Genomic DNA, 27,525 nt, shown 5'->3' with positions numbered 1-27,525 from the left:
ACTCCATACTTGCAATGATATCATAACCATATATATATTTATTTGTGTTGTTTATTCACCTACTTTATTGTGAATGTGCCAGCAAGCTTAAAAGGAGAAGTCAAATATAATTCATAGTCATTTTATTTTGCACCACAGCCCCATTTGTTGTTCAGCTGTGATTTTTCTGCCTTCTTATGCTTCTTACTTTTCAGTCTTTCATTTCTATCATTGTTTTCTCCCTCTCTGTCTCCCTGGTCAGGTTCTCATCCAACTGCAATTTTAATTAAATCTTCCTCTATGGCACTAGTAAACAAATCAGCCAAGGACGCTGGTCCAAGTGCTGCCTAGAAGCAAAGCATTCTGTTTGTAGAATCTGTTCCAATGTTCCAGGAATCTCAATCCCTGGCCCCTATACCATTTCTTCAGATACTTATCTGATATATCCTGTTATTTCTAAGCTCCTAACATGTGGCACTATGAGGTCCTTATATCTAATTTACATCTTAACTCATTATACTCAGCTTGTAGTATCTCATCCATTTTTTAAACCTATGTCATTGGTACAGATATGTACCACGAACACTGGTTGTTCATCTTTCCCCTTCAATATGGTTTGCAGCTTTTGGAGCTGTGTCTGATCCTGAGGCAATATACTATTCTGGAGTCCCCTTTATGGTCGTAGAAAAGCCTGTCTGCTCTCTTTCTTAATGAATCATCTATCACTCTGCCACTTTTCTTCCTCCCTTCTTGTTCAGCAAAGCCACTGATGGTGCCATGGACTTGACAGTTGTGCAATCCTCTTAGAATTCAACTCCCCTAACAATATCCAAAATGCTATGTCTTTTATAGAACCATAGAGTCTCTACAAAGTGGAAACAGGCCATTTGGCCCAACAAGTCCAAACTGACCCTCCAAAGAGTATCCCATACAGACCCATTCCTCTCCCCTATTACTTTACATTTCCCCTATATAATGCACCTAACCTACACATCCTGGAACACTATGGGCAATTTAGCATGGCCAGTTCACCCAACCTGCACATCTTTGGACTTTGGAAGGAAATTGGAGCACTCTGAGGAAACCCATGCAGAGATGGAGAGAATGTGCAAACTCCACACAAACAGTCACCTGAGGCTGGAATCAAACTGGGCCACTGTGCTGCCCTGAGAAAGGGGAATGGCCACAGAGGTCACTTGCACTATCTGTCTACCTCTACTTTGCCTGTAGTCACTCACACCCTTTCTGCCTGTTGAGTCTTTATGAGTAGTGTGACCATCTTACTGAATGTGTTGTGCATGATAATCTCAGTGTCACAAGTGCCCCACAGAAAGTCACCCTGCAGTTGTGCTGCAATGATAACAATTTCTCTCTCAATGTTGGCAAAAACAAAAGAACTGATTATTAAATTCAGGAAGAAAGGAGAAGGAACACCCCTATCTACATCAACAGAGCTGAGATGGAGAGGGTCGAGATCATCCAGTTCCTAGGAGAGACAATAACCAATAATCTGGACCTCTCATGAAGATGCGATGGTCAAGAAGGCACGACAACACCTTTTCTTCCTCAGGCAGCTTAGGAAATTTGGCATGTCTGTAAGGATCCTGTTCAACGGGTTTATTTGCAAGTACAAGCTTTCAGAGCACTGCTCCATTGTCAGGTAGCTAGTGGAGCAGGATAATAGGACACAGAATTTATAACAAAAGATCATAGTGTCATCATATAAGGATCCTCACCAACCTTTACAGATATATCATAGAAAGCATTCTATCCAGGTGCATAATGGGCTGGTATGGCAACTTCTCTGCCAAAGACCATAGGAAGCTACAGAAAATTGGGTGCATAGCCCAAACCATCACAGAAACCAACCTCTGATCCATGGACTCCATTTACACTTCTTATTGCCATGGAAAGGCTGCCAACATAATCAAAGATTCCCCCACCCCAGTAATGTTCTTTTTCAACCTCTTCCATCAGGCAGAAAGTACAGGAGTTTGAACACACACACACATACACACACACACACCAACAGGTTCAAAAACAGCTTCTTCCCTGCAGTTATTAGACTGCAGAATGGACCTCTTTAACTACAAATAATGTTGCTCATGCTAACGTTGATCTTGCTTTGTGCATGCCCTGTGAAGCCATAGTTTGTATGCCTCACTCTAAATTCCCTTTGATTTGTGTATCTTTATTTGGTATGATCTGCCTCTTGTAAAGCAAAACATTTTGCTGTACCTAGGTACATGTGACTACAATAAATCAAATCAAGTCAAGCTCCAGCTCTAAAATGTGTTTAGCCAGTAGCTACACCTCGACACATATGGCACATATGGCCACCAAGGTCAGATGGTCACGTGTACCTAAATATGTCACATCTAAGAAGGCATGTGACTTCAGTCAACTGCTTGAGAGAATCCTGTAGTTAATGGATAAAATGTTTATATTTTTGAGTTTATGACAAATAGAGAAACCACATTAAGGCAATTAGTTTCATTTCAAATTCAGAATATAAGGTTCAAGTTCTCAGTTTCAGTTCTAAAGAGAATAGTTTTGTTTTTGTACTAGGAAGACCAGTTTTATTTTCAATTTGTTTCAGGGGAACCAATAACCCTCAGGAGATATGCTTTTTCATCTGTGGAGTTTTCAAGCTGGAAGAGTTTGTATAGAAGTTTTCAAGCTATTAAAAATAAAAAAAGTTTAGGATATCAGAAATATGAAAGGCTCATGCCTCATATTTGGAAAGGAACTGGAAATAATGATCTCTGCAGTCAAGTGGAATGAAACTACAAAGTGTGAGTTAAGTAAAGAATTCAAATGCAGATATTGTTCTGGAATTGAGTCACTGTAACAGACAGCATTGGGAAACACATGAACATTTTGTTTTGATTTTGTTTGTTAACAAACGTATTTGTTAAATACGTTTCTGTCTTCTATAAATGTATTCAGATGCTATTTTTTCTTCTTTTACGTAATACATTTATATTCTGTTGTTAAGGAATATCTTCAGCCTCATATAAATATATTTCAGTGACTTACTAACATGTTAATCAAATGCAAAAATTAAATATATGATCCATGAAGTCATGTTTCATTTGGGATCTGGCATGTTCAGTATTACCATCAGCCCGAATCACAACAGTACAATACATTAAATAATTCTGGTTTTAACTATAAAATTAATTTACAAAGTGGGACCATATGCTGACACTTTTGACATATTATGCTAAATTTAGAAAATAATGAGGTATTTACCTTTTTTAAGTTTACGTACTGCTAGCATACGATGATTAAAGGAGAGTTCCCAAATTCTTAATGTTTTATCATCACTTACAGTAGCACAGATGGGGAGAATAGGATGAGCCGCAAGGCCCCAAACCTCCCCTTCCATATGACCCTAATTGGATAAAAGAAAATTAGTATTGTTCATTGTACGTCACTTGTAGTTATAGTACTGAATAAGGAGAAGAAAGTAAAATCAAACACAAATGTATAAAAGATACATGACATTTAATCACTTTGATGAAATTTCTGTAATCTATGTGTGCTAACTCATGAAGGTAATATACACCTGTAGTTAGAAAGGGGAATTGTGGTGCAGTGGTCATGTCCATACCTCTGAGCCAGGAGGTCCAAGTTTAATCTCCACCTGCTTCAGAGGTGTGTAATAACATCTCTTAACAGGTTAGTTAGAATATATCTATAGCTACAGAATACCAGCTTCTTTAACTGTATTAGTATTTGAGGACTTATTGATGAAATTCATTGCCTTCTTAATGCTTGGCATGTTATATACTATTTGCATTCATGCAATTTTTCAAATTATGAGCCATGAACTGTAATGCTGCAATTACATTAAAGTTATTCCTAATATAAATATGTGAACATATACATAATCAGAATATAAGAAGGTTGCTGCCAAATTTTGTAATATCAAGTAATACTCGATCAAAGGTGAAATGTATTCAACTACATTGGTGTAACTTACATAAATTCAAAAATGCAAATAAATGACGGTTTACTTAGACTGAATTACATGAGAATTGTGCATTACACAAGAAAAACATTGGAACATTATACAGTTTAGTAAACATTAGATTCAAAAGACTTCATCACAATGTATGTTAAATACTGGGGTGAGTTTTCGTTTAAAAAGCCTGTTTGAGTCATATGGTGGAGTGCATATGTTTAAAAACAGATTTGAAATGCAAACTCACCCATTGCTGGCTTTAATGTTTTATTGTATCATGATATATTAGCTTCATATGTGTGTCTGCTATTTGCCAGTTCTCCTGTGTTTTAGCTTCACTATGTTGATACCTACTTTTTAGGTATCCTGACATGCCCTCCTGCACCTCTTATTGAACCAGAGTCAATCTCTAAGCCTGACTGTAAAGGTAGAGTGGGGACATGAAAAGATATGAAGTTACAGATTGCAGCTGAATACAATTCTGCTGGTACTAATGGCTCACAGCACCCCATAGAAGCCGAGATTTAAGTTGCTAGATCTATTTGAAGTCTGTTCCATTTGGCACAGTGGAAGGGACACACAACATGGGATATCCTCAATATGAAGACAGGACTTAGTGTCCACAAGGACTGTTTTGTGGTCACTTCTACTGACACTAATAAATTAAGTTGACCCCAAATGTTTTGATTTATCACCTGTGAAATCTACTGTACTTGAGTACTGCTAAATCCTAATTTTTGATATAATAAATGGTTAGGTGTCACAGGCAAATGATACGAGGAACAGGTAAAGTATGTTTTTCTCTTTTGTTGGTTCCACTATCACCTGCTACAATCCATTTCAGCTGCTATAGATGGTCTACCTGATTTAATTCCTTTCTTTGGGTTTTGTAGCAATTTTGATGCAACTGAGTGGCTTGCTAGGCCATATCAGAGGCAGAGCTGGAAATGTGTTGCTGGAAAGGCGCAGCAGGTCAGGCAGCATCCAGGGAACAGGAGAATCGACATTTCGGGCATAAGCCCTTCTTCAGGACTTATGCCCGAAACGTCGATTCTCCTGTTCCCTGGATGCTGCCTGACCTGCTGCGCCTTTCCAGCAACACATTTCCAGCTCTGATCTCCAGCATCTGCAGACCTCACTTTCTCCTCATATCAGAGGCAGTTCAGAGTTAACCACATTGCAGTGGGTGTGGAGTGACATGTAGGCCAGACCAGTTGTGAACAGCCAGTTAATGAATAAGACATGGTTACCATTATGTAGTGATTGTAATGAGGTCAGCCAGGTGGTAGCCATAGAATATGAGCTCTCTGGTTGGGGTTATTAATCTGTTCCAGGGAAGCCCTGGCTGACAGATAAAAACAGGGCTGACCCTTCACTGTTTGATCACACAGCATTGCCCTTTGATGTGAAGGGCACTGCTTGTCACTGGCCACTTGGGTGTTTCTTTTCTTCCTAGTAGTGGAAATTGAATAAAGATTCATACACCTCTGTGTCCCACACCTGTGCACACACAACATGGGTGCTGGGGAAAAATAAGCACTACCGCAGTTAGGTGGTAGTGTGAAAACAAAAAGGAAAAAAACATGAGTGTCAAACATCCTGAGAAAAATAACAAAAAAAAAGGACTAGCAGACATCTTGTTTAATGTGAGAGCTGGGTCTGAGGGAGCTGGATTAATATCAAGGACTCTCTATGTGCAAATAAAGGGTGACTTGGTGAGGAGATACCAGCCTCTGTGGAGTTATTTCAATGGTGATTCAAGAGAAAAGCACGCTCCTGATGAAATTAATTTGCAACCACTGTCTTTGAGTTGGCTTAAGCATTTCTAGCATCATGGCATCATTTAGGAAGCTTGATTGGTTCGATCCTGCCATCCAAAATTGGGCCCAGGAAGTGGAAAGAATGTGTTCTTTCTGGGCAAATGATATTGAGGCAGATGAAATGCAACCAGTAATTCTCCTTGACAGCTTGTAGAACCCACAGGTTTTTTTGATTATTAGGAATTTAACTTTCCCTGAAGCACCAGATACTAAAACCTTTCAACATGGATATTGTTAAGGAATATTAGAACCCCAATCCTCTCTAATTATGAGACACTATCAATTTTACTTGGCAAATCAAGAACCCAGGAAACCATATCAGTATTTTTGATGAGATTAAGGTAATTAGCAGAGGCATGTGACTTTGGTTTAACTCTTATTGAGATGTTGAGATACCATTTGGTATGTTAGGATTAATTATGTAACCATATAAAAGCACCTACTAGCTGAAGCCCAATTGGACTTCAACAGGCACTACATCTGGTTTTATCATTGGAAAATGAGGCAAATGGAGCATTAGTGTTGCAGGTATTCTGATGGAAGCAGACACCCTCACCAGTCTGACTGAGTTTGAGCTGAAAATGTGTTGCTGGAGAAGCGCAGCAGGTCAGGCAGCATCCAGGGAACAGGAGAATCGACGTTTCGGGTATAAGCCCTTCTTCAGGAATGAGGAAAGTTTGTCCAGCAGGCTAAGATAAAAGGTAGGGAGGAGGGACTTGGGGGAGGGGCATCGGAAATGTGATAGGTGGAAAGAGGTCAAGGTGAGGGTGATAGGTCAGACTGGGGGGGGGGGCGGAGAGGTCAGGAAGAAGATTGCAGGTTAGGAAGGCGGTGCTGAATTCGATGGATTTGACTGAGACAAGGTGGGGGAAGGGGAAATGAGGAAACTGGTGAAATCCGAGTTCATCCCTTGTGGTTGGAGGGTTCCTAGGCGGAAGATGAGGCGCTCTTCCTCCAACCGTCGTGTTGTTGTGGTCTGGCGATGGACCACAACAACACGACGGTTGGAGGAAGAGCGCCTCATCTTCCGCCTAGGAACCCTCCAACCACAAGGGATGAACTCGGATTTCACCAGTTTCCTCATTTCCCCTCCCCCCACCCTGTCTCAGTCAAATCCATCGAACTCAGCACCGCCTTCCTAACTTGCAATCTTCTTCCTGACCTCTCCGCCAACACCCCAGTCTGACCTATCACCCTCACCTTGACCTCTTTCCACCTATCGCATTTCCAACGCCCCTCCCCCAAGTCCCTCCTCCCTACTTTTTATCTTAGCCTGCTGGACAAACTTTCCTCATTCCTGAAGAAGGTCTTATGCCCGAAACGTCGATTCTCCTGTTCCCTGGATGCGGCCTGACCTGCTGCGCTTTTCCAGCAACACACTTTCAGCTCTGATCTCCAGCATCTGCAGACCTCACTTTCTCCTCTAAAATAACACATAGGCTGGTATCTAGGAGAGTGCACACTCTGGAAAGTCTATCTACATTGGGTTTGGAACAGTTGCTCAGCAACATCCAAATCAAACCAAACAAAATAAACGTCTGTTTAAATGGTCACCTGGCTATTTCAGTGATCGCAGAATCAATCTTTCACAAAATTCGCTCTGATTCCACCCTTACTTGAGGCACAAGGCCTCAGCTAGACTGAGAAACCATACTGGGGAAACTTTACAGACTAAGTGCACAACTTTGATTAGTTTGTTATGAGAAGGAACTGGTTCATTTACCCTGGCTGTAGCAAAAGGCTTAGGCCCAAGCTTGATGGAGCAAAATTGATTGAGAAAGATTCACCTAGATTGGCTCAATAGTTTTTTGATTTGAAAATGGCTACCTAAGTGAAGTCCTAATTAAACACCTGGAAGGTCTGAGGACTTTCAAAAGAGCCAAGGCTATCTTACATGTTGACCAGGAAGCAATTCCACGTTTCTACAAGGCCTGTCCAGTGCTATTTGCCTCACTGGCAAAAGTACAGGCAGAAATAAGAAGGCTAGCAATTGAAGGAATCATCAAAACAGTCCAGTTTGTGGAATGGGAAGCACCAGTCATACCAATTGTGAAGCCTGACAGGTCGTTTCAACTTTGTGTGGATTTTAAACAAGTGGTACACCATTTTTTGCAACAGAATAAATACCTAAAGCCTTGCATAGAGGATTTACATGTGAAACTAACAAGGGGGCTGTCCTTCACAAAGCTGGATATGAGCTATGTGTATTTGCAAATTCGGTTAGAGGAGGATTCCCAGAAGTATGCTACAATTAATACCAACAAGGGTTTGTACCAATGAAATTGCCATTTGAGATATTGTCAGCCTATGCAATTTTTAGTGAAAGATGGACAATATTTTAAAGGTCTACTCCCAGCTCATTGTTTATCTAGATGACATGCTAATAACAGTCAAGACCAATAAGAAGCACTTGGAGAACTTGAACATTGTCTTTAGGCATTTCCTCTTTAAAGGCATATGCCTTAGAAGGGAAACATACGTGTTCCAGGCACTCCAAATGACCTACACAGAAATTGCTGGAAAAGCTCAGCAGGTCTGGCAGCATCTGTGGAGAGAAATCAGAGTTAACATTTCAGGTAGAGTGACCCTTCCTCAGAACTTACAGAGCTGACAAGACTGAGTTAGATCCACTGGAAGATAAAGTGAAGGCAATCAAAGATGCCTTGGCTACCAAATCTGTACAAAACTTCGGTCTATCCTTGGGTTGGTCCCTTAATATGGAAAACTCATACATAACCTGCCATCCATCCTGGCACCTTGGCATCAACTCTTTTAAAAAAGGGTCAACCTTGGAAATGGTCATGTAGCCAAGCCATAGCTTTTAGAGAAGTGAAGAAACAGTCATTCTGTTATAATGGCATTTGGTTAATGTGAAATCACTATAACACCATTGACAAACTGGCAACACTGTTTCTAAAGCATGAACTTTTAAACTTGTGTTGGCAGAAGTGTGATTATGTCACCAACACATTAAGCGCTATTTCTAAAGCGCGATTTATCTATAATGCGGGGCTGCAGAAGAATGCAACCATCAAGCTATAGAAGAACTACCTGCATTGACATATGATGCCTCTCCATATGGCATCGAGATAGTATTAGTTCATAGGTGACCCAATGGACAAAAATGCCCAACAGCACACATATCCAGGACTTTGGCTAAATACACCCAAATAGAGAAGGAAGATTTGGTGGTCACATTTGATGTGAGGAAGATCCACCAATACTTTTATGGAACACAAACCCCTGTTAGATCTATTTAAAGAGGACAAGGCAGTGCCACCTGTAACTTCAGGCCAAATTCAGCATTGGGTTCTAATACTAACTGTATATAATTACAAGTTGGAACACCATCAAGAGGATGAGTAGCAAATGTGGATGTATTGAGCCGCATCCACTGGCAGATACACCACCAGTAGTACCAACTCTGATAGAATCCATAATGATTTTAAATTTTCTGGACACACTTCCAGTCACAGTTGACAATATTAGTCTTTGGATGCAGAAAGGTCTGGTCCTGGCAAAACTGAAAGAGCTGGTGGTGATGAGAGAAACCAAAGAGCCGCCTCAATCAGAACTGAAACATTATTGGACTCAGAGAAAACAGATCACAGTACAGGATGGCATAGTATCACAGGGAGCAAGAATGATTGTCTCAAGCAAAGGTTTTCACCAGATATTGGCTGAACTCCACCAGGGTCATCCAGGGGTCTCCAAAATGAAGATATTCATGAAAGGTTATGTCTGGTAACCGGGCTTGGATGCAGACATAGCTACCTTGGTGGGGCAGTGAATGCCAACAAGGACAAATATTAGCACCAGTAGCACCACTACATTCATGGGAATGGCTGGATAAACCCTGGACTCAGTTACACATGGACTATGCGGGTCCGTTCATGGACTCAATATTCTTAGTAATTGTGGACGCCCACTCAAAGTGACTGGATGTGCAGAGAGTTCAAATGTGAGGAGGACAATAGAAAAACTGCATGCACTTTTTGCAATAAACAGACTCTGGAAGTGTTGGTATTTGATAATAGGCCATCATTCACTAGCAGGGAATCTGAGTATCTCCTAAACTCAAATAGTATTCAATATAGAAGGAGAACTCCATACCAACAATCATCCAACTGTCTGGCAGAAAGAGCAGTTCAAACTTTGAAGACAGGCTTAAGAAATAGCCTACAACTTCACTACATACCAAACTGTCCTAGATTCTATTTGATTATAGGACGGCCCTTCATGCAACTCTTGGAATAGCTCCAGCAGACTTCCTCATGGGGAGAATACTCTGCACCAGGTTAAATGTGATCTTCCCGGGCCTGGGAGTGATGACAAATGGCATCAGGAACACCAATGCTGTACATGAGACTCTGCTAAGCAAAAGAGACAGTTTACTTCAGGGGACCAAGTTTGGTGTAGGAACTACTGGAATGGCCATGCATGGGTAAGAGGCATGGTTTTCACGATGTGGGCCCAGTGACATACAAGTTCAGGTGGGTGCGATGATCCTGAACAAGCACATGGACCATATGAAGGCTGTAAAATCGCAAAGGGTACGGGAGCAAAACATGCCCCTTTCCTCAACAGTCTTTCTGACTGTTCCAGAACCCATGGGTTCTCCCTCTTCATCAATTGTTTGAGATGCGTCAGAATCTGAGAGGTACATGGCAGATCTTACCACCTCATGTTTTTGCTGCCTGAAAGGGAGAATGATTTTCTCCAGAGACACTCTAGTCAAAAGAGGCAAGCAACGCACTGCCCTTATCAGAGCAGAGTTGGAGGAACCTGACCTGGTGCTAAAATGCTCCAAGAAGAGCTACAAAAAAAAATCTGACCTATGTCCTTGGAGTTAGAGAGGGAGAGATGTAGTAATTGTAACAAAGTCAGCTGGGTGGGTGGCATAGAATATGAGTTCCCTGATTGGGGCTGTTAATCTGGTCAAATCAAGGAGCCATGGTTGACAGATAGGAACAGCAATGAAAATGTGTTGCTGGAAAAGCACAGCAGGTCAGGCAGCATCCAAGGAACAGGAGAATCGACGTTTCGGGCATAAGCCCTTCTTCAGGACCCGAAACGTCGATTCTCCTGTTCCTTGGATGCTGCCTGACCTGCTGCGCTTTTCCAGCAACACATTTTCAGCTCTGATCTCCAGCATCTGCAGTCCTCACTTTCTCCTCCAGATAGGAACAGCAATGTCAGACATCCTGTCTACTCTGAGGAATCAGCATCAAAGATTCTTTGCAAATAAACGGTGACGTGGTGATGGGATACCAGCCTCTGTAGAGTTATTTCACATCAATCTTTTTTTTTTAATTCCATGTTTTATTGAACTTGAATTTCAGTCCAATGACATTATTACTATGCCACTACTCCCTAGTAACGTCATTTGACTAATAATCCAGAGGTCCAAGCTAATGCATCGGTACAAATCCCATCGTGGCAGCTGGTAGGATTAGAATTTGATCAATAAATCTGAAATCATGGTTATTCTGACAATCATCCTGAGAGGCACATCAGCCATTCCACAAACCTAATTTTGTAACAATGTTACCATCTAGAGGTACCAGTTCAAGTACTGTGTACAACTAGTGCTTTCACAAGTTCGAGTTTTATCTCTGGATTACTTTTTTACCCTTGAACAAATGGACATAGTGCAAGCAAGATTTGAGGCCTGAATGCATAGCTCAAATATTGGAATGGAGGAAATATTGCTGTGGCTGGGACACCACCACTGGAGAAAATGGGAGCTGTACCATTGTTACATTTGAACAACGCTGGGACACGTGTTTTGGCAAATTGTATAACCAGAGTGGTAGGAAGGGCTTTAAACTAAACAGTGAGGGCAAGGGATCGATCGTGGGAAATGAAACAGCAAAGCTATAGAGCAGGTCAGGACTTTGGGTCATGATTACCAGTGTGTGATAAAATTGGATGGAACACAGATTAGAGATTAGCAAATTTGGAGACAATGGGAATCATGGTAGGGGAAACTCTCTGCTGATTGGAGTAATATCTGACACTAAGGAAGATAGTTGGGATTGCTGGTGGTTCAGTTATCTCAGCTCCAAGACATCTCTGTAGGAGTCCCTCAAGATAGTCCTCGGCCCAACTATCTTCATCTGCTTCATCAATGACCTTCCCTCCATCATAAGGTCAGAAGTGGGATGTTCACTGATGATTGCACAATGTTCAGCACCATTTGCAACTCATCTGAAACAGATACAGATGCTGCATGTCCAAATGCTGCAAGACATGAACAACATACAGGCTTGGGGTGAAAAGTGGCAAGTAATGTCTGTATCACACATATGCTAGGCAATGACTATCTCCAACAAGGGAGAATCTAACCATCAACCTCTTGACATTCAATGGCATTACCATCACTGTATCTCTCACGATCAACATTCTGGGGGTTACCAATGATCAGGAATCATAGTGGCAGCAAGGACATGCCAGAGGCTAGGAATCCTGTAGCAAATAACTCACTTCCTGACACCCAAAGTCTATTCACCATCTACATGGCACAAGTCAGGAGTGTGATAGAATACTTCTAAATTGCTGAGATGGCTGCAGCTCCAACAAAACTCGAAAAGCATTAAACCATCCAGGACAAAGCAGCCCACTTGATTGGCACCATATCCACCAAGAGTAGGGTGTACCATCTACAAGATGAACTATGGAGATTCACCAGACTCCATAGTCAGACCCTTACAAACTCAAACATTTCCATCGAGAAGGACAAGGGCAGCAGATACAAGGAAACATCAACACCTGAAAGTTTGACAAATGTGGCTTTGAAAAGGAGTTCGAGGAGTGCCTTTCGGACAATTTCTTAGAGTATATGTGCTGGACTGAACCAGGCAGCAGAATACCTTCGTCAAAAGTGTGGCGCTGGAAAAGCACAGCCGGTCAAGCAGCATCCGAGGAGCAGGAGAGTCGACTTTTTGAGCATAAGCTTTTGTTCAGGATTATGGGGGTGGTGGGGATCCCAAGGGGGTTGAAGGATAAATGGGAGGAGGGTGGGGCTGGGGGAAGGTAGCGAGGTAGGTGAAAGGTAGACGAAGTTTGGGGGCGATGGTAATGGTCAGAGTGGAGGGCTGAGCAGATAGGTGGGAAGGAAGATGGACAGGTAGGATATTTTAAGAGGGTGGTGCCGAGTTGGATCTGGGATAAGGTGGGGGGAGGGGAGATGAGGAAACTGGTGAAATCGATGCTGATTCCCTGTGGTTGAAGGGTCCCAAGGCGAAAGATGAGGTGTTCTTTCTCCAGTCAACAGGTGGTTAGGATTTGGTAGTGGCGGGGGTCCAGGACTTGCATGTCCTTGGTGGAGTGGGAGGGGAGTTGAAGTGATGAGCCACAGGGCGGCGTGGCCGATCACTTCAACACCCTCTCCCACTCTGCTAAGGACATGTAAAATACCTGGGCCTCCTCCACTGCCAAACAGAGTCACCTGATGACTCGAGGAAGAACACCTCAACTTCCGCCTTGGGACCCTCCAACCACAAGGAATCAATGTCGATTTCACAAGTTTCCTTATTTCCCCTTCCCCCCACCTTATCCCAGATCCAATCTTCCAACTCTGCTCCACCCTCCTGCAGTGTCCTACCTATCCATGTTCCTTCCCACCAATCTGCTCCACCCTCCACTTCGATCTTACTATCAGCCCCTAGCTTCATCCACCTATTGCATTCCTAGCTACAGCCCCACCCTCCTCTCATTAATCTCTTAACCTCCTAGGGCTCCCCCCACCCCACATTCCTGATGAAGAGCTTATGCTCAAAACGTTGACTCTCCTGCTCCTCAGGTGCTGCCTGACGGCAGTGCTTTTCCAGTGCCACGCTTTTTGACTGATCTCCAGCATTTGAAGTCCTTACTTTCTCCTAGCAGAACACCTTAGAAGCTTATAACATGCAATGGAACAGGGTGGATCAATAACCTCATGCGAAAGAGATGTCTAGGTGACAGTGATCACAACATGATAGAATGTCATGATCAGTTTGAGAGGGACAAGAATGACTCTGTGACTAATATTTTAAAACAAAATGACGTTAGATAGTGGTGTAGTAGTAATGTCAATGGACTAGTAATCCCATCTCTCCCCTTATCCCCCTGAAACCCTAAATTTGCCTTCAACATAAATACCACTTTTTCCGAAGTGCTTACAATTCTGATGAAGAGTCATTGAGCTTGAAATGTTAACTCCGCTTTCTTCCCACAGATGCTGTGAGACCTGCTAAGTTTCACCAGCAATTTCTATTTTTATTCATAAGACCATAAGACATAGGAGTGGATGTAAGGCCATTCGGCACATCGAGTCCACTCCGCCATTCAATCATGGCTGATGGGCATTTCAACTCCACTTACCCGCATTCTCCCCGTAGCTCTTAATTCCTTGTGACATCAAGAATTTATCAATCTCTGCCTTGAAGACATTTAGCGTCCCGGCCTCCACTGCACTCTGCGGCAATGAATTCCACAGGCCCACCACTCTTTGGCTGAAGAAATGTCTCCGCATTTCTGTTCTGAATTTACCCCCTCTAATTCTAAGGCTGTGTCCACGGGTCCTAGTCTCCTCGCCTAACGGAAACAATTTCCTCGCGTCCACCCTTTCCAAGCCATGTATTCCAATACATGGACATCAAGAATAATTAACATCGCTTTCTCAATAAGAAATCATGTTAACCAATCTATTCAAGTGTTTTTGATGAAGTAACATTCATAGAGTCAAAAAGTCATCGAGATGTACAGCATGGAAACAGACCCTTCAGTCCAACTCATCCATGCCGACTAGATATCCTAAACCAATCTAGTCCCACCTGCCAGTACGCGGCCCAAATCCCTCCAAACCCTTCCTATTCATATACCCATCCAAATGCCTCTTAAATGTTACAATTGTACCAGCCTCTGTGTTGCCCCTTAGGTCTCTTTTATATCTTTCCCCTCTCACCCTAAACCTATGCCCTCTCATTCTGCCCTCTTAAGTATACTCCTACTTCCTTTATACTCTTCTAAAGATTCACTCGATCTATCCTGTCTATACCTGACATATGCTTCCTTCTTTTTCTTAACCAAACCCTCAATTTCTTTAGTCATCCAGCATTCCCTATACCTACCAGCCTTTCCTTTCACCCTGACAGGAATATACTTTCTCTGGATTCTTGTTATCTCATTTCTGAAGGCTTCCCATTTTCCAGCCATCCCTTTACCTGCGAACATTTGCCTCCAATCAGCTTTCGAAAGTTCTTGCCTAATAACGTCAAAATTGGCCTTTCTCCAATTTAGAACTTCAACTTTTAGATCTGGTAGTGGATGAAAGGAAATTAGTAGATGTAGAATATTTAGATATCCAAGCTGTGTTCGGTAAAGTGCCATACTAAAGGTTGTGACACAAATTAAGTACAGATGGTGTTAGAGGTACATAATTTGCATTGATAAAAAATTGGTTCATGAATAGGAAGACAATAGAGAAAAATCAGTCTTTTTTGGGTTGGCAAGCTGTAAGGTAGTGGATAGTCAGAGGGATTAGTGTTGGGTCCTAAAGCATTTTCAATATATACCAATGATTTGAATGAGGGGACTGCATGGTCGCAAACTTTGCTGATGACACCAAGATAGGAGTTAAATAAATTGTCAAGAGGTTATAAAAGGTCTGCAAAGATAGATAGACAGATTAAGTGAGTGGGCAAAAATTTAACAGATGGAATATAACATAAATAAACATGAACTCATCTATCTTGTCAAAGAAGAATTGAAAAACAGCATACTATTTAAATAAAGGGAGAGTGTCGGACCATAAGAACATAAGAACTAAGAGCAGAAGTAGACCATTTGGCTCTCTGAGCCTGCTCCGCCATTCAATAGCTGATCTTTTTGTGGTCCCAGCTCCATTTACCCATCTTCTCACCGTAACCCTTAATTCCTTTATTGTTCAAAAGCCATCTTAGCTTTAAAAAAATTTACTAAAGTAGTGTCAACTACTTCACTGGGCAGGGAATTCCATAGGTTCACAACCCTCTGGGTGAAGAAGTTCCTTCTCAATTCAGTCCTAAATCTGCTCCCCCTAATTTTGAGGCTATGCCCTCTTGTCCTAGTTTCACCTGCAAGTGGAACATCCTCTCTACGTCTATCTTGTCTATAATTTTATATGTTTCTATGAGATCCCCTCATTCTTCTGAATTCCAATGAATATAATCCCAATCTACTCAGTGTCTACTCATAGGTCAGCCCCTCAACTCCAGTATCAACCTAATGAACCTCCTCTGCAACCTCTCTAGTGCCCGTACATCCTTTCTCAATTAAGGAGACCAAAACAGCACACAGTACTCCAGGTGTGGCCTCACCAGCACCTTATACAACTGAAACATAACCTCCCTGCTTTTAAATTCAATCCCTTTAGCAATGATGGACAAAATTCCATTTGCCTTCCTAATTACATGTTGTACCTACAGACCAGCTTTCTGTGATTCATGCACAAGGATACCAAGATCCCTCTGCAAAGCAGCACGCTGCATCATTTTACCATTCAAGTAATAGTCCTTCTTACTGATATTCCTACCAAAATGGATGATATCACATTTATTAATATTATATTCCATCTGCCAGATCTTTGCCCACTCACTTAAAGTATCCATCTTCCTCTACAAAGTTTCACAGTTCTCTGCACACTTTGCTCTGCCACTCATCTTAGTCTCATCTGCAAGTTTTGACACACAACGCATGGTGCCCAACTCCAAAGCATCTATATAAATTGTGAATAATTGTGTTCCCAACACCGATCCCTGAGGCACACTGCTAGTTACTGATTGCCAACCAGAATAGCACTCATTTATCCTCACTCTTTTCTTCCTGTTAGTCAACCAATCCTCTATCCATGCTAATACTTTACCCGTAATGCCATGCATCTTTATCTTATGCAGCAGCATCTTGTGTGGTACCTTGTCGAAAGCCTTTTGGAAATCAAGGTACACCACATCTACTAGGTCCCCGTTGCCCACCGTGCCTGTAATATCTTCATAGAATTCCAAAAGATAAGTTAAGCATGACTTGCCCTTCATGAACCCATGCTGAAATGCCCAGTGGGACAATTTCTATGTTGATACCTTGCTATTTCTTCCTTGATAATGGACTCAAGCAACTTCCCCACTACAAAGGTTAAGCTAACCAGTCCATATTTCCCTATCTTTTGTCTATCATCCTTTTTAAACGCATAGGACATGAGAGCAGAAGTAGGCCATTCAGCTAATCAAATCTGTTCCATTATTCTCTGAGATCATGGCTGATCTGATAAACTTTAACTCAATTTTTCTGCCCTTTTCCCATAACACTTGATTCACTTATTGTTTAAAAAGAGTTCAGTGGTAAAGAGGGATTTGGGTGCCTTGATACGTGAATCACAAAATGTTAGTCTGTAGGTGTAGCAAGTGATAAGAAAAGCATTGGGAATTATTAACAAAGAGAATGGAATGTTGTCATTTATTGGAGGGGAAATGGAACATAAAAAAGTGAAATTTTATTGCAGCTGTTCAGGACATTGATGAGACCACATCTGGAGTCCTGTCTTCTTTATTTTAAAAAAAAATAATCCTTTATAAGCAGTTCAGTAAAGGTTCATTCAACTCATTCCTGGAATTAAGGGCTCATTTTATGAAGCATGCTTGGACAGATTATCCCTATGCCCAACGAAATCTAAAATAAGGAGGGGTGATCATAATGAAACCTGTAAGAGTTTTTGGAAGCTGCATTGGGTGGTTTCTAATAGAATGTTTCCTTTTGTCGATGAGACTAAACTAGGGGACATAATTTAACAAGAAACCATCTCTCTTTTAAGACAGAGATAAGTAAAATCGTTTTCTCTCAGAGGATCATTAGAGTATGAAGTTCTTTTCCACAGAAGTTCTTGTAGTCTGGCTCTTCTAAGAACAAAAACTCATTTTCCAAAACCCTGCATGCACAAAAATGTACTGCGATGACCAATAAATCTTTTGTTTATACTTCTGTAGAAAGCTATTCTCATAACTCAATCTATTCGTTGTAACTTTTCTGTCTATAACTAAGTTCCATTGTTAATTTTTAAAATTTATCAGAGAAGATTCTGAGTAAGGGTTCACAATTCCTTCTAGTGCCTCTCCAACTGAGGAATCGATCTTGGTGACAGTAGCAATTAGTACAGATTGGGAGTGGCCACTGATTGGTTACCCCAACGCTGCAGAAAGTCAACCAAGGTTCAGAGGGAGGTTAACCCTATGACCTTGCAACAAGTCCAAAAATGACCAGTAAAGGAAGTTACAATCCTTAGGTAAAAATGAGGAGGCAGAATTGTCAATCCGAACCCTGCAGCTGTGTGTGTCTGAAGTAAATGGTTCGAGCTTGAGCAGTGAGGTCCGGGAAAGAATTACTCCCAGAGAAGAGACACACCGCGAATGCCGGCTTGGTAGGGAATCATGAGGATAGTGATTGAAGCAAAGAACAGATAGCTGTGCCTGGAGCAGTAATGGTAGAACTGGAAGACAGTTTTTGGTATGGAGTCATATCGTTAGTGTCGATTGGTAAGGTACCAGGAGGAGATTGCCCTTAAGAAGGAACCAACCCAACTCAATAACTCTTTCAAAGGCTTAAGCTCTTTCATCACCTAATTGTCATAGCGCTGTTCAGAGTGGTTTAGCATATTTGGAGGTCAAAATTGCTAAAATGCGATTCAAATAAAGAGTCCAGCCACGTGGCATACCACCCTTCTCTCTTTCTATATTTGACTTAACATCTAACCTCCACTACTAACCCTTTGTCTTGTTTATCAGGTTTAAGTGCCAGCTTGGGAGAATAAAGGTGGATTTTGGGGTAATAGGCTGGGTTGTTAGCTAGTAGTTTTAAGAGTTTGCCAATCCTAGAATGTTGTAAAATACTTCTCATTCATAATAAGTAGTTATTCTGGTTTTACATAAAACAAATGGCAACAGAAGTCATCTAAACTGTAAGTATAGTTTGGGATAGTAAATTGAGGGATTGATGAATTGGGAAGAGTTATTGGGGTGACTTCAAGAATTATCATATGCTATGGACCTGTGGTTCTGCTGGTATCACAGGTATGATTTTACACTCCCATCCTTAATGTGTTCCCTACATGTATCCAAAGCTCCACTTGACAATTATTTGAATAAACTGATCTGACCAATATGAAGTATTTTCACCACATTTCTGTTCAGGAAGGATTAAAACAAGTTTGTAAACCTTTAAAATATGACTAACACCCAGAGGAAAGTTCCCACATAATGTATATCATTTTAGAGCAGTAAGTAATAAAACAAGTGAAATGCTGAACTAGAGCATAAGCCTAAAGTATCAAGTGAAAGTTATACTGGTCTCTGGTCCTGCTTTATTTGAATCCTTTGCTCTTTAATGAAAAACAAATACCTGAACTAGCAACGTGATAGGTCCACTTTTATCAATTTCAAGTATTTCACCATTCTTCGTTCCGACAAGTATATGTCCATGTCCTAATGTAATGGCACGTAATGAAGGATTGTCTTCCAGAAGCAAACCTGCAACAACATCAAAGAATCATATAAAAAGCACAAGCAGTAACCTACTTGGCCCATTGTCTCTGTGCCTCAGACCTATCTACTCTATTGCCATTCATTTCCTGTACTATTTTATGTTTTCCTTCTTCCAGTCTTTTACTCATATCCTCTTAAATGTTGACTGATATTTGCAGCAGTTATTTGTGGTAATGTACCTCATATAACTTAATATTTCTTAATATAAAAAGAACCTTCTAACCTCCTCCTTACACTTGTACTTCATATTGTGAATGCAGAAGCTTTTGTTCACTTTATTTTAAATTATTGCATTTCCCTAATTATGTGCCAAGATTTTAGGTCCACCAGTAAATAAACACTAAATTACATGAAATAGGGCAAATAAATAACAATGAATAGCAGATTTTAAAATGGTAATGAAAACAAAGTATCCAAGATCATTTAGCCATTAAACAGACAGCAACTTTGAAACTCTGCATACATACACAATAATATTGAAAATCTGGAAACTGCTGTTAATGAGTCCATGCACCTCTAGAAGGTGCAATGCAGCAATTTCCACAAATCACAAGGAAAATGTCCACTTCAATAATGTTTAAATTATTTTAAACTCATTTTAAATACTCTTGAGAAAGTTATAGCTTGCTGAATTGGATGTAACTCTATAAATAATACTAATATCCTAACTATTGCGTATGCCCTGAAAAAAAATTGTAGAATGGAAAATTTTGTTGCAATATTAAAGAAAGACTTATTTTTAATTTTTTTAGAAGCCCATTTATCTTTATATTAGTTTCTATACTAATCAATCATAAGTAATGCACTTTGCTATCTGGAAAATATACCTTAGCAATGAAAGATAGAATCATAAATTCCCTACATTGCAGAAAGAGGCCATTTGACCCATCAAGTCTGTACCAACCTGCTGAAGAGCATCCAACCTAGACCCAGCCCCCTACTCTATCCCTGTAACCCCACATTTACCATGGCTAGCCTACACATCCATGGAAACTACTGAAAATCCACCTATGCTGCACATCTTTGGACTGTAGGAGGAAACTGGAGTACCCAGCAGAAACCCACACACACACATAGGGAGAACTAGCAAATTCCACACAGATGGACAGTCACCCGAAGCTGGATTTGAAACTGGGTCTCTGTGGGGCACCAGTGCTAATCACTGAGCCACCATGCCATGCAGATATCAAGTGCTCTCAACTTCATGGTTTCCTGCGGCCGAATACCTCAAATTATTGGCTGCTCACCTCCTTGCTGACATAACTGATTCAGATTTAAGCTGTAGTCAGAAGAGGGAAAAAGAAAGTCATGCCATAGAGATCGCTAAATCTTTTCGGGTGGCTTTTATTCAAGGTTAGTGGCAAGTGTTGTTGCCTCACTGCTGACCAGAAGATCCGGGCCAATATACAACAATGTACAAGTCAAGGTCATTAACTGATGCATGACAAATGCATAGGTAACACTGGGAAGTGGGAAAGAATCAGGGATAAACAACCCAGAAATTCAAGAGACATGAAGATCTTGCTGAATTGTTTGGGGATTGGGGAGAAGAACCTATATAAAAACTTGTCATCATGAAAGGAATCTGTTAAAAGAGATACACTATCCCAATTAGCAGTTTAAGATATTAAATACAGAAACATTGGTCAGAAAGAATCAGGTTCTTTCCTTGTTCTTACAACTTGTACTTTTGATTGACCCCTCCAAACTTAGAAACTTCAAAGGCACAATTAATATTCTGTTAACAGAAAATGATTAAGCTTCATGTAACAGTATATTTAAAGTAAGGAACATAAGAAATTAGAGCAGTAGTAGGTCATACTGTTTTACCATTCAATAAGACCAAAGATCAGCCATTTAATAAAACTGAAGTTTATCCGTGATCCTGTTGAATGGTGGAATAGTTTTGAGAGTCCAGTGAACCTTCCTCAGAACTGCAGTTCTGAGGAAGCAACTTTTGTTTTTGTTTCTGATTTACAGATTCTGCAATTCTTTCAGTTTTGTTGAAGTATACCTTTTGAGCCAGGTGACAATGCTGATCTCTTGATTGCATATGTCTTTAGACATCTCTCAAATATATCATCCCAGAGTTCAACAATACCATCTTTGCCACCTGTCACAAATCCCTGAAGACAAATATAATTATAATAATTAGGAACATTATAAAGTACATTGAGAGTTTGTGCAAAATATTTAAAATGATCCATTAGAAACATTTTGTAATGTTGCCCCTTTTTAATAATTAGCAACTAATAAATTAAATAAACAAAGAGAATTGAAGGTTTCCAGCAATTAGCATGTCAATTTATATCAAATCAATTCAGTATAAAACTATTTAAGGAGCTGCACAGAATAATTAAGTACTGTCTAATTTGCAGAAAGTAATGCTTCAAAATTCAATTTTGTAGAGCTATATTTCAGTGCTATCAGTGCCATTTTGCATCCAAAATGGTTTCAGCTTTACAAACACATACTTCTGGTATGGGTCTTGCCAGACTCTATTTTGGATAGGTTGGCATGACATTGGCAAAGTATGCCCGAGAAGAAGGTTGAGACATCAGTCAGCACATAGTGCTGATTTGATTCTCGGGATAGCATTCAATCTCAACACTATCATTGAATTCATCTTAAAGTTGCATTACTGAACTTCTCCTTAACAGCAGAAGGACCATTCTACCACATAAGCAGTATTTAAAAGGATGATTTGGCAATATCAGATTAATTGCTGATTGATTTCTACTAACTGCTGAGGAATCAGGAAAAAGCGTTTGGCAGATTTGGACGCTCATTTAAAGTTTGTGAAAATCACAGGGCATGAAGTGATATATAGTGAAGACCCAGGTTCTGACTTGAAGAGTTCTACACAGATACATGCTTTCAGAAATCAGTGCTGTAGTTTTCAACATGCTTGGCTTGCAGAATGGCAGGGAAAACAAGCAGTGGTGACGGAGAAGGAGTGGTGGAAATGGCTCTCAGCAGGAAGCCATTGTCACCCAGGGTATGAAGGGAGTATTTCTTTGAGATCAACTGAGACAAGAAACAGTTATTAGAGCCTGGTTTCTGAAAGAGGCATTGATTGAAACCTGGAGAAAGTGAGGACTGCAGATGCTGGAGATCAGAGCTGAAAAATGTGTTGCTGGAAAAGCGCAGCAGATCAGGCAGCATTCAAGGAGCAGGGGAGTCGACGTTTCAGGCATAAGCCCTTCAAACCCACTATCAGTTGCTAACAGACTTTCCAGCCTCAGGGCAGAGCAAAATACCACTGCAAGATGCTGTTAAGATGACTGTGGTCAGTAAATTCTTCATGTCACATTCCTTTCAGGTTGAAGCAGGAAACAGCTACAACACCTTGCAGTTGATCATCTCATATGAAAAGAAAGATAATATATTGGGTTGAATTTTCCCATTTCGAAATAAATGAGTTGAGTGGGGTTCATGGAACTGCTCTTCCATGGCTGAGGGTGACTTCTTACACAGTCTTCCATTCTTCATCTCAAAAATTTAGTATCTGGGCTCCATGGTACCCTTCTTGTGGGGTCATGGTGCGGACGAGGTGGAAGTGCCTGCTACTGCCAGGGCTAGACTCCGATGTTTACACTCTAGCACTATATTTAAAGCTCAGCTGCACAACACTTCAAACACCGTATGCCAAGAGTTGATCCTTACACAGTGTTGCTTGACAATTATAACTGAGCATGTGACTCAGAAGCTGACCTTTTATTCCTTGTGGACAGGGTGGTACAGAAGATGGCAGTACTTTATCCTGATGACCATACCACCTGAAAAAGCTAGCCTGAGCCAAGACAACGGCACAGGTCCATGTTGTATCAAAGGTACAAAAGAATGCAAAACAGTGCAGGAAAAAGGCCAATGATCCTCTTTGCTCTGCAAGGGCACGTCTATGATCTTCTTTGTGCTACCATGCATTCACAGGGCCACCCACTCTAATTGTGCCAGTATACAGGCATCCCACAAATGTTCATGGACTACAACTCTCACCACTGCATTCATTATGTCTACTCAATGGGTCTCGTCTAGTTCATTCTCAAAAACCACAACATTTTTCTTGTCCTGTGCTTCCTACTCCATCACTAAGTATAATGCATCACTTCTTCTGTTCCTCCATCAACAATAATTGTTCTTCCAGCAAACCCCACCATAGTTAACCCTTGTTTTGTCTCATTGCAGGAAAACTAGCCCACATTCAGACTGAGAGTGCCAAGACAAGCAGGTGGGGAAGGACATCAGACTCCTCACTCAATATGAAAAGAAAATTCCTGAGCTAACTAGAAAAGAGCATGACCATTCCTGTGAGGATAGGGGACCTCAATGTTTCAACCAACCCAGTATGCTTCATTGTGTTGTGTTATGCACCAGTGATAACTCAAACTTAACCTACATAAGCTTTTATCCCTTTCAGGAAAATAATTTCTTTTCTTCTCTTACATAGGTACTAGCAGCATCTAGCAAACCTCAGCCAAAAAGAGGGTAGCTCCAAAGACCCTCAGTTCTCCATTATATCTGAGGAGAAAGTCACCGAACCTCAGAGGATGGCAAGGTTTTCATCTGTACCCTCCCCCAGTTTAAAGACTTTCATCTTGGTGGATACTCTACCTGGATTTGACTCAGGAGTGTAATCTTGCAATAGCATCACAGGTGGCACTGCTGAAGCAGTATAAGGAAGAAAAAGCCTGGATCTCTGAAATTCAGATGACTGTCAGAGACCCAGGCAACAAATACTTAATTAAAATGCCCTGATGGAAACAGGAACAGCAGGCAGGTTTGTCAAAGGCAGTTAGTAATCAGCATCAAGGGATGGAAAACTAATGTTATCAGTACCTTGCTGGCTCAATATGCATCTGGTTATCTCCATGGATAGATCAGCAACTGCCATGGGGATCCAAGTCCAGTGCACTTAACATCAACCATTTGTTACCAGTACTATGTAGCTGTAGCCATAAGTACTTGGTGTTAATGGTGAGTCACAGAGTCATAGAGATGTACAGCATGGAAACAGACCCTTCGGTCCAACATGTCCATGCCAACCAGATATCACAATCCAATCTAGTTCCACCTGCCAGCACCCGGCCCATATCCCCCCAAACCCTTCTTATTCATATACCCAGCCAAATGCCTCTTAAATGTGGCAATTGTACCAGCCTTCACCACTTCCTCTGGCAGCTCATTCCATACACGTAGCACCCTCTGTGTGAAAAAAATGCCCTGTAGGTCTCTTATATCTTTCCCCTCTCACCCTAAACCTATGCCCTCTAGTTCTGGACTCCCTGACCCCAGGGAAAAGACTTTGTCTATTTACCCTATCCGTGCCCCTCATAATTTTGTAAACCTCTATAAGGTTACCCCTCAGCCTCTGACTCTCCAGGGAAAATAGTTCTAGCCTGTTCAGCCTCTCCCTATAGCTCAAATCCTCCAACCCTGGCAACATCCTTGTAAATCTTTTCTGAATCCTTTCAAGTTTCACAACATCTGTCCGATAAAGGAGACCAGAATTACACGCAATATTCCAGTGAGGTGAGAGAGAGAGAGCAAGATTCCTTGACCTCACAGCAGGTGCCTCCTCCAGGCATCCATAGGGAAGAGAAGTCCAACATAAGATTCCCAGAAGCTTCTTTTCAAGACACTCCAGAGGTACCTGGCCCCTCCACCTTGCCGTCTTTCTGACTATAAAGTCTGCAGTAGTTCAAACCGAGGAATATCAGTCTGCATCTGGGCAGGGGACTCCTACCATGTTTGGCCTCAAAAGTCATCAGAGCATGAGTGACCTGCCAAATCCGGATGGGTGCGTTGGACAAAGAAACCTCAATTTTAAGTAGCAATGATCAAAATATGTGTGTGAAATTGACATGTGAGATCTTGATCCAACATTTATTGCCTGAGATATCCTGGATATAAATAAAGCTGGTGATGTCTCCCATCTTTTTCATCTCTTCCCAGTCTTTTTCTAAAAGCTGTTTCTGACCCTTGTTTGTTCAAACTGGAAAGGCTGTCTGAGATCAGAAAGCATTTGTAGACATGTGAAAAAGAATGGCCACAGAATCATAAAAACATAATTTATAGCAGCTATTATAGTAACTGTGTGTTATTTTTTGCTTCATCAACTTAAAGAATTAATGTAAAATCTATAAAATTCAAAACAGTGCTTTTGCTGAAAAGCTGGACCAAGAATAGAAGCTCAAAACACAGAAGTTAATCAATCTCTGCACTAAGTTCAGACAAGACTAAAGAAATTGAGGGTTTGGTTAAGAAAAAGAAGGAACCATATGTCAGGTATAGACAGGATAGATCGAGTTAATCCTTAGAAGAGTATAAAGGAAGTAGGAGTACACTTAAGAGGGAAATCAGGAGGGAAAAACGGGGACATGAGATAGCTTTGGCAAATACAATTAAGGAGAATGCAAAGGGTTTTAACAAATATATTAAGGACAAAAGGGTAACTAGGGAGAGAAAAGGGCCCCTCAAAGATCAGCAAGGCGGCCTTTGTGTGGAGCCACAGAAAATGAGGGAGATACTAAATGAATATTTTGCATCAGTATTTACTGTGGAAAAGGATATGGAAGATATAGACTATAGGGAGATAGATGGTGAAATGTTGCAAAATGTCCAGATTACAGAGGAGGAAGTGCTGGATGTCTTGAAACGGTTAAAGGTGGATAAATCCCCAGGACCTGATCAGAGGTACCTGAGAACTCTGTGAGAAGCTAGAGAAGTGATTACTGGGCCTCTTGCTGAGATATTTGTATCATCGATAGTCACAGGTGAGGTGCCGCAAGACTGGAGGTTGGCTAACATGGTGCCACTGTTTAAGAAGGGCGGTAAAGACAAGCCTGGGAACTATAGACCGGTGAGCCTGACCTCAGTGGTGGGCAAGTTGTTGGAGGGAATCCTGAGGGACAGGATGTACATGTATTTTGAAAGACAAAGTCTGATTAGGGATAGTCAACATGGCTTTATGCATGGGAAATCATGTCTCACAAACTTGATTGAGTTTTTTGACAAAGTAACAAAGAAGATTGATGAGGGCAGAGCAGTAGATGTGATCTATATGGACTTCAGTAAGGCATTCGACAAGGTTCCCCATGGAAGACTGATTAGCAAGGTTAGATCTCATGGAATACAGGGAGAACTAGCCATTTGGATACAGAACTGGTTCAAATGTAGAAGACAGAGGGTGGTGGTGGAGGGTTGTTTTTCAGACTGGAGGCCTGTAACCAGTGGAGTGCCACAAGGATCGGTGCTGGGCCCTCTATTTTTTGTCATTTACATAAATGATTTAGATGCGAGCATAAGAGGTACAGTTAGTAAGTTTGCAGATGACACCAAAATTGGAGGTGTAGTGGACAGCGAAGAGGGTTACCTCAGATTACATAAGGATCTGGACCAGATGGGCCAATGGGCTGAGAAGTTTAATTCAGATAAATGCGAGGTGCTGCATTTTGGGAAAGCAAATCTTAGCAGGACTTATACACTTAATGGTAAGGTCCTAGGGAGTTTTGCTGAACAAAGAGACCTTGGAGTGCAGGTTCATAGCTCCTTGAAAGTGGAGTCACAGGTAGATAGGATAATGAAGGAGGTGTTTGGTATGCTTTCCTTTATTGGTCAGAGTATTGAGTACAGGAGTTGGGAGGTCATGTTGCGGCTGTACAGGACATTGGTTAGGCCAATGTTGGAATATTGTGTGCAATTCTGGTCTCCTTCCTATCGGAAAGATGTTGTGAAACTTGAAAGGGTTCAGAAACGATTTACAAGGATGTTGCCAGGGTTGGAGGATCTAAGCTACAGGGAGAGGCTGAACAGGCTGGAGCTGTTTTCCCTGGAGCGTCGGAGGCTGAGGGGTGACCTTATAGAGGTTTACAAAATTAAGAGGGGCATGGATATGGTAAATAGACAAAGTCTTTTCCCTGTGGTCGGGGAGTTCCAGAACTAGAGGGCATAGGTTTAGGGTGAGAGGGGAAAGATATAAAAGAGACCTCAGGGGCAACGTTTTCACGCAGAGGGTGGTACGTGTATGGAATGAGCTGCCAGAGGATGTGGTGGAGGCTGGTACAATTGCAACATTTAGGAGGCATTTGGATGGGTATATGAATAGGAAGGGTTTGGAGAGATATGGGCCAGGTGCTGACAGGTGGGACTAGATTGGGTTGGAATACCTAGTCGGCATGGATGAGTTGGACCGAAGGGTCTGTTT

The 27,525-nt window shown here is 41.4% G+C and overlaps 1 protein-coding gene across 2 annotated transcripts in view; it reads right to left on the bottom strand.

Moving 5' to 3' along the window:
* Positions 1 to 27,525, bottom strand: part of eml6 (EMAP like 6) — a 524,201-nt gene that overhangs the window by 233,463 nt on the left and 263,213 nt on the right. For both annotated transcript variants that reach the window (XM_087991388.1, XM_043695965.2), the window contains exons 19-21: positions 21,334 to 21,445; positions 19,177 to 19,304; positions 3,235 to 3,376 (exon numbers count right to left, since the gene is read on the bottom strand). In XM_087991388.1, the coding sequence (XP_087847514.1) occupies positions 3,235 to 3,376; positions 19,177 to 19,304; positions 21,334 to 21,445 (382 nt within the window). The remainder of the gene's footprint in view (positions 1 to 3,234; positions 3,377 to 19,176; positions 19,305 to 21,333; positions 21,446 to 27,525) is intronic.

The sequence above is a fragment of the Chiloscyllium plagiosum genome, unplaced genomic scaffold, assembly GCF_037043375.1.
Source record: "Chiloscyllium plagiosum isolate Xiang-an unplaced genomic scaffold, Cpla_swu_hap1 HiC_scaffold_10, whole genome shotgun sequence".
Taxonomy (NCBI): Eukaryota; Metazoa; Chordata; class Chondrichthyes; order Orectolobiformes; family Hemiscylliidae; genus Chiloscyllium; species Chiloscyllium plagiosum.
This window is presented reverse-complemented; position numbering and strand designations above follow the sequence as displayed.